We start from the raw sequence: 12,997 nt of genomic DNA, 5'->3' as shown, positions 1-12,997 counted from the left end.
CCTGGGAAGCCGGGGACCCCCCTTGCAGTCTGGACTAATTCCAACTGAGGGGGATTAGAGGACAGAGACCTCGCCGTGTCCATAGACTGAGCCCCAGTCATGGATTGCAAAGTTTCAAGGATTTTTGCCATAGTCACAGACATTCCATCAGCAAAAGCTGCAAAGTCTGTCCCTGACACCGGGGCAGGACTTACAAGCGTCTCAGCCTGGGTCACTACCCCTCCGGACTCCGGCTGGCGAAGCAGCACCGGATCTGAGCATTGCACACAATGGGGGTCTTTGGAACCTGCTGGTAGAGCAGCCCCACATGCAGCACACGCAGTGTACACAGCCCTAGCCTTGGCAGCCTTGCGTTTTGTGGATGACATGTTGCTGCCTCCTCAGAGCGATCTGGGGTATCCAGCCAGGAAGCGACCTCACAGTGCAAGAAATCACTAAATATATATATCTGGTGACACAGTACACCAATACACAGTGAGGCACTAGAGGGGCCAGCTGAAATGCCGCTTACCGCCCGCTTAAGAGCGGGTGTGTGGTATCCAAAAGCCCCCTAGTCCAGGTCTCCCAGAGCCTTGCGTCCTTCCTCCAGCCAGACTGCATGTAACGGCTGCCGGCGTCCTGAGAGAGGAGGGGGGGCGGGCCCTGGGCGTTCCTGGCTAAGAGCGGGAAGCCTGCTTCCCTCTGTGCCTAGTGAGAGGGCTGGAGCATGTAAATCAGGCTCCCAGCCCTCGTTGCTGCGGTGAAACAGCGTCTCTCCCCTACCCTGATTGACAGGGTGGGGGGCGGGAACGAAGCGGAGCTAGGCCGCAAAAGCCGGGGACTGGATTTATAAACGCCGCCGCCGTAAAAGCGCGGTCGGCGTGTCCCCCGGCGCACTACAAGTCACAGCAGCGCCGCCCGGTCCAGTGGGGGTCGGCGATGCGTTCCCACACTACAAAGTCCCCCAGTAAACTGTAGGGACACTAACTCCCACGTTACGGTCCCCGGCGCACTACAACACCCAGCCAGCCCGGAGTGCGTCTGTGCCTGCCGGGGACACAGAGTACCTGTATGATGCAGGGCCATGTCCCTGATTGTACTCATGCTCCGAATCCATCAGGTTCTATGGGTCTGTGGATGGAGCCCGGCGTCAGAGCTTAGAGGCCGGCAGGATCCCACTTCCACAGAGCCCTACAAGGGGGATGTGGAAGGAAAACAGCATGTGGGGCTCCAGCCCCTGTACCAGCAATAGGTACCTCAACCTTACAACACCATCCACGGGTGAGAAGGGAGCATGCTGGGGGCCCTATATGGGCCCTCTTTTCTTCCATCCGAAATAGTCAGCAGCTACTGCTGACTAAAATCTGTGGAGCCATGCGTGGATGTCTGACCTCCTTCGCACAAAGCTTGAAAACTGGAGAACCCGTGATACCACGGGGGGGTATAGCCAGAAGGGGAGGGGCCTTGCACTTTTTAGTGTAGTGCTTTGTGTGGCCTCCGGAGGGCAGTAGCTATACCCCAATCGTCTGGGTCTCCCAATAGAGCGCTGAAGAAATGAGGTCTGATCCTCTGACTTTTATCCGAGGCTCGTACTTTAGTTAATTGGTTATACTGCACAGTGTTTGCAAAATCAAGCAACTAGGCAATGTACTCTATTAAAATCCTCTGTCCTCCAAGCAGGAATTTCCAAATCTTAATGTGTACTGCTTGTTGCCTAGGTTACCAGCTTCCTCTGTATGCTATTAGAGGTGGACGGTCTCCTCGGCAGGAGCCTATCACTTACAAGCTCTTTGCTATAGACTCTGTAAGCGCTGCTCTGATCGCTAGATGTCTCCTCTGCTGCTGAACACACAGCTGCTTCCCCGCCACATTGGAGGGCGCACAGTTTTGACAGGAGGCTCAACCATGCTGCTAATCCGAGCGGGCAATATTCAGGAGTGCACTGCTACCCTGGCAAGCAGGAAGCCCGGAAGCAGAGGAATAGTGCACCCCAGCAGAACCATCATAAGACAACCCCTTTCATAGTCCCCACAGACAAGTGAGTGCAGACTAGAACTCAAAAGTATGTAAAATTAATGTGCAAGCGTACAGGACAAAGCTGTACATATCACTTTATCAGCAATATCTAATATTGGGGTGACTCCAGAAATAAAAGACCTGATAATTAAAGAAGTTGTCCACTACTTTTTCATTGATGGCCTATCCTTAGGATAGGTTATCAATGTCTGATGGGCCAGGGTCCGACACCCCGCACATCAGCTGCTCTCGGTCCTGCCGGTGGTAGCAGGCAGCCAGAAATGCTCAGTTCTGGAGCTGCTTCGTCTTCTTATAGTGGCTGCGGCCGGGTACTGCACATCTGCCTCCTAATCAGATCAATGGTGGGCGGATGTGCACCACATGGCCTTGAAAGCTATCAGAAGACGGGGCAGTTCCGGACTGGAGCATTTCCAGCTGCCACCGCCAGGACCGATCAGCCACCGACGACCCATCCCAAGGGGGCGGGGCATGGGTCAGCCACCGACGACCCACCCCAAGGGGGGGGGTGGGGGTCAGCCACCGACAACCCATCCCAGGATCCCAGGGGGGGGGGGGGGGGTGGTCAGCCACCGACAACCCATCCCAGGGGGGGGGGGGGTCAGCCACCGACAAACCATCCCAGGGGGGGGGGGTGGTCAGCCACCGACAACCCATCCCAGGGGGGGGGGGGGGGGGTGGTCAGCCACCGATGACCCATCCTAAGGGGGGGGGTCAGCCACCGACGACCCATCCTAACGGGGTGGGGGGGGGGGGGGTCAGCCACCGACGACCCATCCTAAGGGGGGGGGGGGGGGTGTCAGCCACCGACGACCCGTCCTAAGGTGGGGGGGTCAGCCACCGACGACCCGTCCTAAGGTGGGGGGGTCAGCCACCGACGACCCGTCCTAAGGGGGGGGGGGTCAGCCACCGAGGACCCATCGTAAAGGGGGGGGGGGGGGGTCAGCCACCGACGACCCATCCTAAGGGTTGGGGGGGGGGGGGGGTCAGCCACCGACGACCCATCCTAAGGGAGGGGGGTCAGCCACCGACGACCCATCCTAAGGGCGGGGGGGGGGGGTCAGCAAACCGACGACCCATCCTAAGGGGGGGGGGGGGGTGGTCAGCCACCGACAACCCATCCCGGGGGGGGGGGGGGGGGGGGGGGGTCAGCCACCGATGACCCATCCTAAGGGGGGGGAGGGGGGGGTCAGCCACCGACGACCCCATCCTAACGGGGGGGGAGGGGGGGGGGTCAGCCACCGACGACCCATCCTAACGGGGGGGGGGGGGGGTCAGCCACCGACGACCCATCCTAAGGGGGGGGGGGGGGTCAGCCACCGACGACCCATCCTAAGGGGGGGGGGGGGTCAGCCACCGACGACCCATCCTAAGGGGGGGGGTCAGCCACCGACGACCCATCCTAAGGTGGGGGGGTCAGCCACCGACGACCCATCCTAAGGGTGGGGGGGTCAGCCACCGACGACCCATCCTAAGGGTGGGGGGGGGGTCAGCCACCGACGACCCATCCTAAGGGTGGGGGGGGTCAGCCACCGAGGACCCATCGTAAAGGGGGGGGGGGGGGGTGTCAGCCACCGAGGACCCATCGTAAAGGGGGGGGGGGGTCAGCCACCGAGGACCCATCGTAAAGGGGGGGGGGGGGGTCAGCCACCGACGACCCATCCTAAGGGAGGGGGGGGGGGGGGTCAGCCACCGACGACCCATCCTAAGGGTGGGGGGGGGGTCAGCCACCGACGACCCATCCTAAGGGTGGGGGGGGGGGGTCAGCCACCGACGACCCATCCTAAGGGTGGGGGGGGTCAGCCACCGAGGACCCATCGTAAAAGGGGGGGGGGGGGTGTCAGCCACCGAGGACCCATCGTAAAGGGGGGGGGGGGGGTCAGCCACCGAGGACCCATCGTAAAGGGGGGGGGGGGTCAGCCACCGACGACCCATCCTAAGGGAGGGGGGGGGGGGTCAGCCACCGACGACCCATCCTAAGGGCGGGGGGGGGGGGGGGGGGTCAGCAAACCGACGACCCATCCTAAGGGGGGGGGTGGTCAGCCACCGACGACCCATCCTAAGAGGGGGAGGGGGGGTCAGCCACCGACGACCCATCCTAAGGATAGGCCATCAAGGTAAAAGTAGTGAACAACCCCTTTATTAAAACACATATCCATAGTATGTAACTAGCTGATATGCGGCCACAAACTTACACATGGATCCATACTATGACTAAGTGCAAACAGAAGACCTTCAGCAGTGATACACGTACCTGTCTCCGTTGGATGGCTTGGATTCCAATTTGGGCTTTTTCTTTGGAGTTTCATTCTGAATTGCTGTAGTAGATTTATGACTGCAATAAAGAAGAGTCCGTGTAACTCAATGATTCACACGATGTATAACAAGTCTCAGACCTTACATAATTCCCAATAGAACAAACGTCTCAGAACAAACGACCCCATCTGCTGATTGCAGGCACGGCTTCCGAAACCCTAAGTGATCAGCTTATGTTTGGCCACAAACTTACACCCCCAGCTCAAATCAACGGGGCCAAAACGTAACACATTGTTGTGATCATACCTTTGCTTCCAGATTCCTTGATCTCCTTCGGGGCTGAGACTACTTATTCTACGGGAAACAAAACTTTGTGTTATTACCCAATACAGTATGTACAACCATAGCTACATCACGATTTACCACTTTTTAAGATGCTATTGGTTCAAAATACCCACAATACGTCAAACTATTCACAACAATATCTAACCCCATTTATTGTGAAACTACAACCCGAACGTTCCCAGAATTGAAAGTTATTCTGGGACTGATGAACACGGAATAACATACTGGGGGTTCAGCAGAGCCCCAGCCCGGATGGAGCAGAGGTCAGAGGTGCAGATGCTCAACCTCCACATCATTGTCTATGCAACTGGCAGAAATAGAAGGATTTTTGTGTACTCACCATAAAATCCTCTGAGTCTTCATTGGGGGAGACAGAGACGGTCCTGTGTCCCCCAATGAAACGAGAGAGAAAGCTGAACTTTCAACTCTGAAACCCCCCACTTTATAACAACGAGGAGCTCAGAGAACCTCTAACTTTATATTCAACTAGCTGTAGTACCCGGCGTTGCCTGGGATAGTAACTGTCACTGTCTCTCTCCCAGTCTCTGTCTGTGTGCCTCTCTCCCCATCCGTCTCTCTCTGTCTGTCTCTTTCCCTGCCCGTCTGTCTCTCCACCGACATCATATTAACTCACACATAAGATTTTATACTAACAATCTCTTTTGTTCCTATAGCAACCAATCACAGCTGCTATTAAATAACCAGTAGTTCCAGGCTCCATTCACTTTAATGTAGGTAGGTTTGTTGGAGTGTAACTGTAAAGTGCGGGGTTAAAATTTTCCCGTCAAAACAGTCTACGACGTTCCCTGGGTCACACGGAGTGTCTGTGCAAAATTTGCGACGGTGCGGATTCCTTTAGTGGACACACACACACACACAGCTTTAGATATTAGGAGTTGAATTAATCTATTTGCAGGCCCCTTGTCCAGTGACTGTCAGCACTCAGTGGTCATCGGATGGGAGTCCTGCGATCCGCCCGCCTACCTGCTGTCATCTAATCTGTATCTCTATGTCATGCAAGATAATGCCAGAAAAATGACCTAGAAATTGGAAGGAGTGACGGCCTTCAGGTAGGCCGCGGTGGTCGCAGAATATGGACGCTGAACCAGGGTCCGGAGAATCGATTCGCTCATCTACGTCCTGCGCTGCACAGATATCATACTCAAATGTAGGCTGGTAACATTTAATCGTGTCCCCCATCTTGGATTTACAGCCATGACTATGATCGATGGGGGTAAAATCTAATTTTGGTTTATACCCCAGGAAACCATTAGCAGACTGCTACACAGCATAGTCCAACATCGTACTGTCAAGGGAGGAATTTGGGTGAAGACTGCTAATGGAGTCTTCCTTTGGGATATCCAGTGACCGTGCCATATTAGCTGTATACCAGTGCCGATATATCAATATATCAGACAATGAATAAATAAGACATGTTCTCCTTGAGCCAGCATCACCAACTGACCCATGTATTAGATAGATCCAATTATACAGTTTGCATCTCTAACATTGAAGCTAAACAGGGAGTACTTTTACTCCTTAATTTCTCACAGCGCAGTTTCTGTACATTCTTTCTGTGTGAACATTACTGATAAACACTTTTGCAGCTTCACATTCTGGCTTCATTATCTTTGGTTAACTCCTTCATGACTTATACAGCTTAGAATTTGATTATGGGTCTATGCGATGGCTACATAGACAGACAGATAATTATGCAACTACATCTACATTTTGATTATTTATATACACAGATATTCTTATTACGTTTGAACAAACAAGCTATAGCTCAGTGCCACCTCCACAGTACAGCTTACGGCAGAAGAACAGCCTGTTATCCACTTACTTGTGGCTGCTGCTGTGCCTGTGGTGGTGATGATGATGGTGGTGATGATGGTGTTTAGAGTGATGCTGGTCTTTCTCAGTAAGAGAAGAGGATGAAGAATTAGAATGGGTGGATCCCAGACTTTTCCGCTGCTCCTTGGTCTTCTGCAGAACCCTCTTGTAGGAGAGCGTGCATAGCCAACACAGCAACTTCCCATCCACCTGGAGGGAAAAAAAAGGGATGGGGTCAGACCGGGTAACATCTGAAGCCGGGCGGGGTGCTGCGGCCTCACGGGGGTCTGTCATACCTTTCTTCTGCCTTCTTCCTTCCGGTCAAAAGCGCACTGCTGCTTGCATTGTTCACAGGTTTGTGGAGGTCCGTATTTTTTCTCTGAGTTGGTGCAACGCTGACACTTGGTGCCGATAAACGCTGCTATAATGTTACAGTACTGACAAGGCTTGGGCTGAGGAGAAGAAATGGATTACATTTAGGATTACAACATTGTAGAACAAGAGGGAAAGTTACATGGTGGGCCGAGGGGGGGCAACCTCAGAACCATGGATTGCAGTCAGGAACGAGCAGACCCACTCACTGAGCGTATCAACAGCACAATGAGGATTCAGAGTTATTCTGCATCTATGAGATTTAGGACGTTCCCACCCCAACTATAAGCTGAAAGGTGGCGTCACGTGCAGTTTTACTTCAATTGAAAGTTCCAAAATTGCCGAGATTGCCCGGAGGCAAGAGAAGGGTGCGGATGGCAGAGGCGGCATCAAAAGTGATTACTGGGATCACCCGGCACTGCTCGTTTCAACATCAGAAGAGATGGTTTATATGGATCAGAGCTGCTCCAATCAGCAGCACTACGTGACACATTATCATTTTGTCTTACAATTTTATGTATGGAGCCCGTTACACAGAAATCCACGCGTTCATCTCCTTGTACCTGCACCGTCACACAGACGTACAACTTACCGTTCCAAACTGCTTTACATTTTGAGCGCACTTCTTGCATATAGTGTTGGTTTTACTAGAGAGAGAAAAAAAAAAGGATTGACAGAGTAAAACAGAGAGAGAGGAGTAAACCTCTGTACAAGGCTATGATTAATGAGTCACATAACGAAAGAACAGAAACACCTCCCTACAGTCCAGGTCAGTGGACAAACCTGCAAATCAAGCCATGTATCAGTGAGTCAGTGGCAGCTAATGTGTTGGATAATCACCACGTCTACCGCGTTCCCCACCTGAAAACGAGCCCCCCCTAGCCTGAAAACGAGCCCCCCCCCTAGCCTGAAAACGAGCCCCCCCCCTAGCCTGAAAACGAGCCCCCCCTAGCCTGAAAACGAGCCCCCCCTAGCCTGAAAACGAGCCCCCCCTAGCCTGAAAACGAGCCCCCCCAGCCTGAAAACGAGCCCCCCCCAGCCTGAAAACGAGCCCCCCCTACCCTGAAAACGAGCCCCCCCTACCCTGAAAACGAGCCCCCCCTACCCTGAAAACAAGCCCCCCCCTACCCTGAAAACAAGCCCCCCCCCTACCCTGAAAACAAGCCCCCCCTACCCTGAAAACAAGCCCCCCCCTACCCTGAAAACAAGCCCCCCCCTACCCTGAAAACAAGCCCCCCCCCTACCCTGAAAACGAGCCCTAGTTTTGGTTCAATAATGAAGTGTCCATGCAGCTAAGAAAGTTAAAATAATAGAGCAGGACACTCCATTATAGAAAGCAGACACCCCCAATGAGAGGTGAAGACAGACCCCACAATCATACTCATCAGACCCAGAACGGGAATGCTGTGAATTCGAGGACCTTCAATGGAATGCATCAAGGACCTGCGGTGGAAAGCATCGATGTATTCCATCACAGGTCCTCCATGTATTCCACAGCGCTGCCAGGGGAGCACCACTGTGGAGCACGCAAGGATCTGCTGGAGCTCCCACTGTGGATCGCAGAAGGATGCAGATATCCAGAGTCTGTTTAGCATAATTCTCATAGGCGTGAGGCTTTGGGAGGGGGTTTTTCTGCCTTTTTGGGGGGGGGGGGGGTAAACTTACCCCCAACCCATGCTTCCTTAAAAATAATCCCTACCGCATTTTTAGGAGCAAAAAAATAATATAAGAGTATCTTATTTTGGGGGAAACACAGTATCCATGTGGTATATGGCAGAGCAGGCGGTGGAAGTGCGACCCAGGTGGTGCAGGGTGCGGCTGACAACCACTGTATAGGCAGAAATGACGTCACAGGATCTGGGCAGGATTTCACCTAACAAAGTCTCTTGGGAAAATAGCCCAGGTGGTAAATTACTAAAATATGACCCATGATCTACAAACCAGAGAAACATAGGAGATCCAGTCCGTACCTCTCCTGCTGAAACTCTGATCGGCAGTACGTGCACTTCAAAATGGATGAGCAATGCGACACTCCTGGAGGAAAAGAAGAGGAAATATCAGGTAAAGCGAAGCGTAGACCAGCTGTCAAGCGACAACAGGGGCACAGAAACGCCTCACCCCGAGCATCAACGGGTCCTACAGAAACTCCCCACACCCCGAGTACACCGAGCATCAACGGGTCCTACAGAAACTCCCACACCCCGAGTACACCGAGCATCAACGGGTCTACAGAAACTCCCCACACCCCGAGTACACCGAGCATCAACGGGTCCTACAGAAACTCCCCACACCCGAGTACACCGAGCATCAACGGGTCCTACAGAAACTCCCCACACCCCGAGTACACCGAGCATCAACGGGTCCTACAGAAACTGCCCCACACCCGAGTACACCGAGCATCAACGGGTCCTACAGAAACGCCCCACACCCCGAGTACACCGAGCATCAACGGGTCCTACAGAAACGCCCCACACCCCCGAGTACACCGAGCATCAACGGGTCCTACAGAAACGCCCGACACCCCGAGTACACGATCATCAACGGGTCCTACAGAAACGCCCGACACCCGAGTACACGCAGCATCAGAGTCTCACAGAAAACTGACGGACGTAGAGCGCCCCCAGACGGCCCTCCCCGGCGGACCTGGTGCGCCCCCAGACGGCCCTCCCCGGCGGGACCTGGTGCTCCCCCAGACGGCCCTCCGCCGGCGGACCTGGTGCTCCCCCAGACGGGCCCTCCCCGGCGGACCTGGTGCTCCCCCAGACGGCCCTCCCCGGCGGACCTGGTGCTCCCCCCAGACGGCCCTCCCCGGCGGGACCTGGTGCTCCCCCAGACGGCCCTCCCCGGCGGACCTGGTGCTCCCCCAGACGGCCCTCCCCGGCGGACCTGGTGCTCCCCCAGACGGCCCTCCCCGGGGGACCTGGTTGCTCCCCCAGACGGCCCTCCCGGCGGACCTGGTGCTCCCCCAGACGGCCCTCCCCGGCGGACCTGGTGCTCCCCCAGACGGCCCTCCCCGGCGGACCTGGTGCTCCCCAGACGGCCCTCCCCGGCGGACGTAGAGCGCCCCCAGACGGCCCTCCCCGCGGGACGTAGAGAGCCCCCAGACGGCCCTTCCCGGCGGACGTAGAGCGCCCCCAGACGGCCCTCCCCGGCGGACGTAGAGCGCCCCCAGACGGCCCTCCCCGGCGGAAGTAGAGCGCCCCCAGACGGCCCTCCCCGGCGGACGTAGAGCGCCCCCAGACGGCCCCTCCCCGGAGAATGTAGAGCGCCCCCAATATCCCATGTCACCAGGCCAATATCTCCCATTATTCACCAAGAGGTTCTGCAGCAGCTAAGTGAATTGGTTTCCCCTTATAATATGGCCGTCACAGGGCAGCTGCTGCAGAACCTCTTGAGTCTGATGCTCATCTGCCTGTCAGTCATTACATGGCGGATATCACGTATATAGTTGTATGATGGCGGTGCTCGGGTCCGGGCCGTCAGCAGTGAGTGACCTGCGCCCGCAGTGAGGGCAGGCTGCAGCCCCAGGACTAGGCCTCAGTCCGCTCGCACACACCTTGCACAGCTGCTGGCCCTGGGAGAGCTCCTCGAACGGTACCGCTGTTACACTTGGTGCAGGCGTACAGGGGCCGAGGCCATCCTGCGGCCGGCAGAGACGGAGAGCGGCGGGGGCTGAGGACACGGAGGGGTCAGAGGAGACGCGGCGGGGTCAGAGGAGACGCGGCGGGGTCAGAGGAGACGCGGCGGGGTCAGAGGAGACGCGGAGATTCCTGCTTCCCGGACGGCGGCGGCTCAAAATTGTAATATTTTGTGCCCGGCGCCGCCCGTCGCAGAATTTCCTTCTCTCTCCTCGTCACTAAGTCGCTCCCCCTTGCGTTACACAATCCGCCCACCCGGATGAGGCCGCCTCGGCCGGTCTGTTCGCTTTATTCCCGTTTTGCTTTTATCTCGTCACTTCGCCTTATCATCATCCCTCCGATTTACTTTCCTGACCGCCCGCCGGAAAATAAAAAAGAGAATTAAAAAAAAAACACTCAGAAGGAAAACAAAAAAAAAAAAGCAGGAAAGCCGTAACCGATACTGACAAATCTGCATCACTACAAAGGAAGGGCCGCCAGAGCCAATCACAGCGCTCCTCTCAAGAGCGGGAAACTCCCGTTTGAATTTACTAGCCAATAGAAGCGAAGGATGAATGTTTCTCTTGACCAATCGGAGTACGAGAATCAAGATGCATTCTCAGAACTTTATTGGTCGGTTTAATTAACCAATGAAAATAGAAAGCGGTGTGATCAATTTAACCACGCCCATCAACTTTCTATTGGTCGTTTATTTACTGAGGAAAAAACAGATATTACTTATAACAGATCCGTATTGAATAAATATAATTTCCAAACAGAAATAATATTTATCAAAAACGGATTAATCCCTGTACGGAAATGTCAATTGTTATGGTGATGGTGTTAAGCACCGCCTCTTTCGATTTTCAATGCTCCGATTAGCTGGGGATTATGTCAATCATTCTTGTTAGTGATGACGTAGCAGGACTCTGCTTCCCTCTGGTGGTCAGTTGTGTGTACTGCGGCTTGTGTATGGTGATGGGTGACCCGGATTAGTACAGCTGCTTCTGTTTCCAGGAAGAGAGATGGCGGCGGGTGTATTCGCTCCAGGACGGTGAGATACGGGCTATTTATTGCATTATCTGTAGGAGAACTACAGGTCCCCAGCATGACTGTGGTGCAGGTTACATGGTCGTCAGAAGTGTAGGGAAGAGGCTGAGTGGGAAGATATGAGCATTGGTAAAGAAAGTCCTGCATGGCGTGGGGCTGGACTTTATACACCAGGGAGCAATGGGGCTGGATATTTCACCCCCCTAAGGTCAATAATTAACCCTTTCATTTTGTGCTGGTGCAACAGCTGTGTCTGCGGTCCCTGAGCCCCCCAGGCTCTCCCGGGACGCCTGCAAGGCCCCCCCACGCTCGCTCGCCCCGCCCGGGTCTGCCTGTCTAGCCCCCCACGCTCTCCCGCCCGGGTCTGCCTTTCTAGCCCCCCACGCTTGCCCGCCCGCGACGCCTGTCTAGCCCCCACACGCTCGCTCGCCCGCCTGCCCGGGACGCCTGTCTAGCCCCCCACGCTCGCTCGCCCGCCTGCCCGGGACGCCTGTCTAGCCCCCCACGCTCGCTCGCCCGCCCTGCCCGGGACGCCTGTCTAGCCCCCTCCGCTCGCTCGCCGCCTGCCCGGGACGCCTGTCTAGCCCCCCACGCTCGCACCGCCTGCCCGGGACGCCTGTCAAGCCCCCCACGCTCGCCCGCCTGCCCGGGATGCCTGTCTAGCCCCCTACGCTCGCTCGCTCGCCCCGCCTGCCCGGGACGCCTGTCTAGCCCCCCTCGCCCGCCTGCCCGGGACGCCTGTCTAGCCCCCCACGCTCGCTTGCCCGCCTGCCCGGGACGCCTGTCTAGCCCCCCACGCTCACTTGCCCGCCTGCCCGGGACGCCTGTCAAGCCCCCCACGCTCGCCCGCCTGCCCGGGATGCCTGTCTAGCCCCCCACGCTCGCTCGTCCGCCTGCCGGGACGCCTGTCTAGCCCCCCCCCTCGCCCGCCTGCCCGGGACGCCTGTCTAGCCCCCCCACGCTCGCCTGCCCGCGACGCCTGTCTAGCCCCCCACGCTCGCTCAGCCCCGCCTGCCCGGGACGCCTGTCTAGCCCCTCTCGCCCGCCTGCCCGCGACGCCTGTCTAGCCCCCCACGCCCTCGCCCTCCCGCCTGCCCGGGACGCCTGTCCTAGCCCCTCTCGCCGCCTTCCCGCGACGGCCTGTCTAGCCCCCCACGCTGCTCGCTCGCCCGCCTGCCCGGGACGCCTGTCTAGCCCCTCTCGCCCGCCTGCCCGGGACGCCTGTCTAGCCCCCCGCTCTCGCCTATTACATTTATTAAGCCCACCTCACTCTCGCCCTGGACGGTTATTTAGCCCCTCACTTGCCCAGTGCGTTGATTTCCCAGTAGCGGGGTGAGGGCTCGTGCGGGTTCGGAGGCTGCAGTCGTATCCCACGTCTTGTACCAAAGCTTCCATCTTCCTCATGTTTATAAAAAGAACCTGCAGACAAAAAAGCGCAATAGGGTCTTACCCTGACAGACGGGGTGATAAAGGAGATGATCCATACTCACCAAAGATGGTTGTGAAAGCAC

General features: G+C 56.4%; 1 protein-coding gene across 1 annotated transcript in view; it reads right to left on the bottom strand.

The window, feature by feature from the left end:
- The window catches only part of FAM76B (family with sequence similarity 76 member B), an 80,354-nt gene that overhangs the window by 66,543 nt on the left and 814 nt on the right, over positions 1–12,997 (bottom strand). Inside the window, 10 exon segments of the mRNA XM_075333961.1 lie at positions 4,268–4,348; positions 4,576–4,623; positions 6,458–6,657; positions 6,744–6,899; positions 7,412–7,466; positions 8,790–8,832; positions 8,835–8,853; positions 10,376–10,418; positions 10,420–10,501; positions 12,788–12,905. Coding sequence (XP_075190076.1) covers positions 4,268–4,348; positions 4,576–4,623; positions 6,458–6,657; positions 6,744–6,899; positions 7,412–7,466; positions 8,790–8,832; positions 8,835–8,853; positions 10,376–10,418; positions 10,420–10,501; positions 12,788–12,905 — 845 coding nt within the window.

The sequence above is a fragment of the Anomaloglossus baeobatrachus genome, chromosome 2 (assembly GCF_048569485.1).
Source record: "Anomaloglossus baeobatrachus isolate aAnoBae1 chromosome 2, aAnoBae1.hap1, whole genome shotgun sequence".
In the NCBI taxonomy this organism is placed as follows: domain Eukaryota; kingdom Metazoa; phylum Chordata; class Amphibia; order Anura; family Aromobatidae; genus Anomaloglossus; species Anomaloglossus baeobatrachus.
This window is presented reverse-complemented; position numbering and strand designations above follow the sequence as displayed.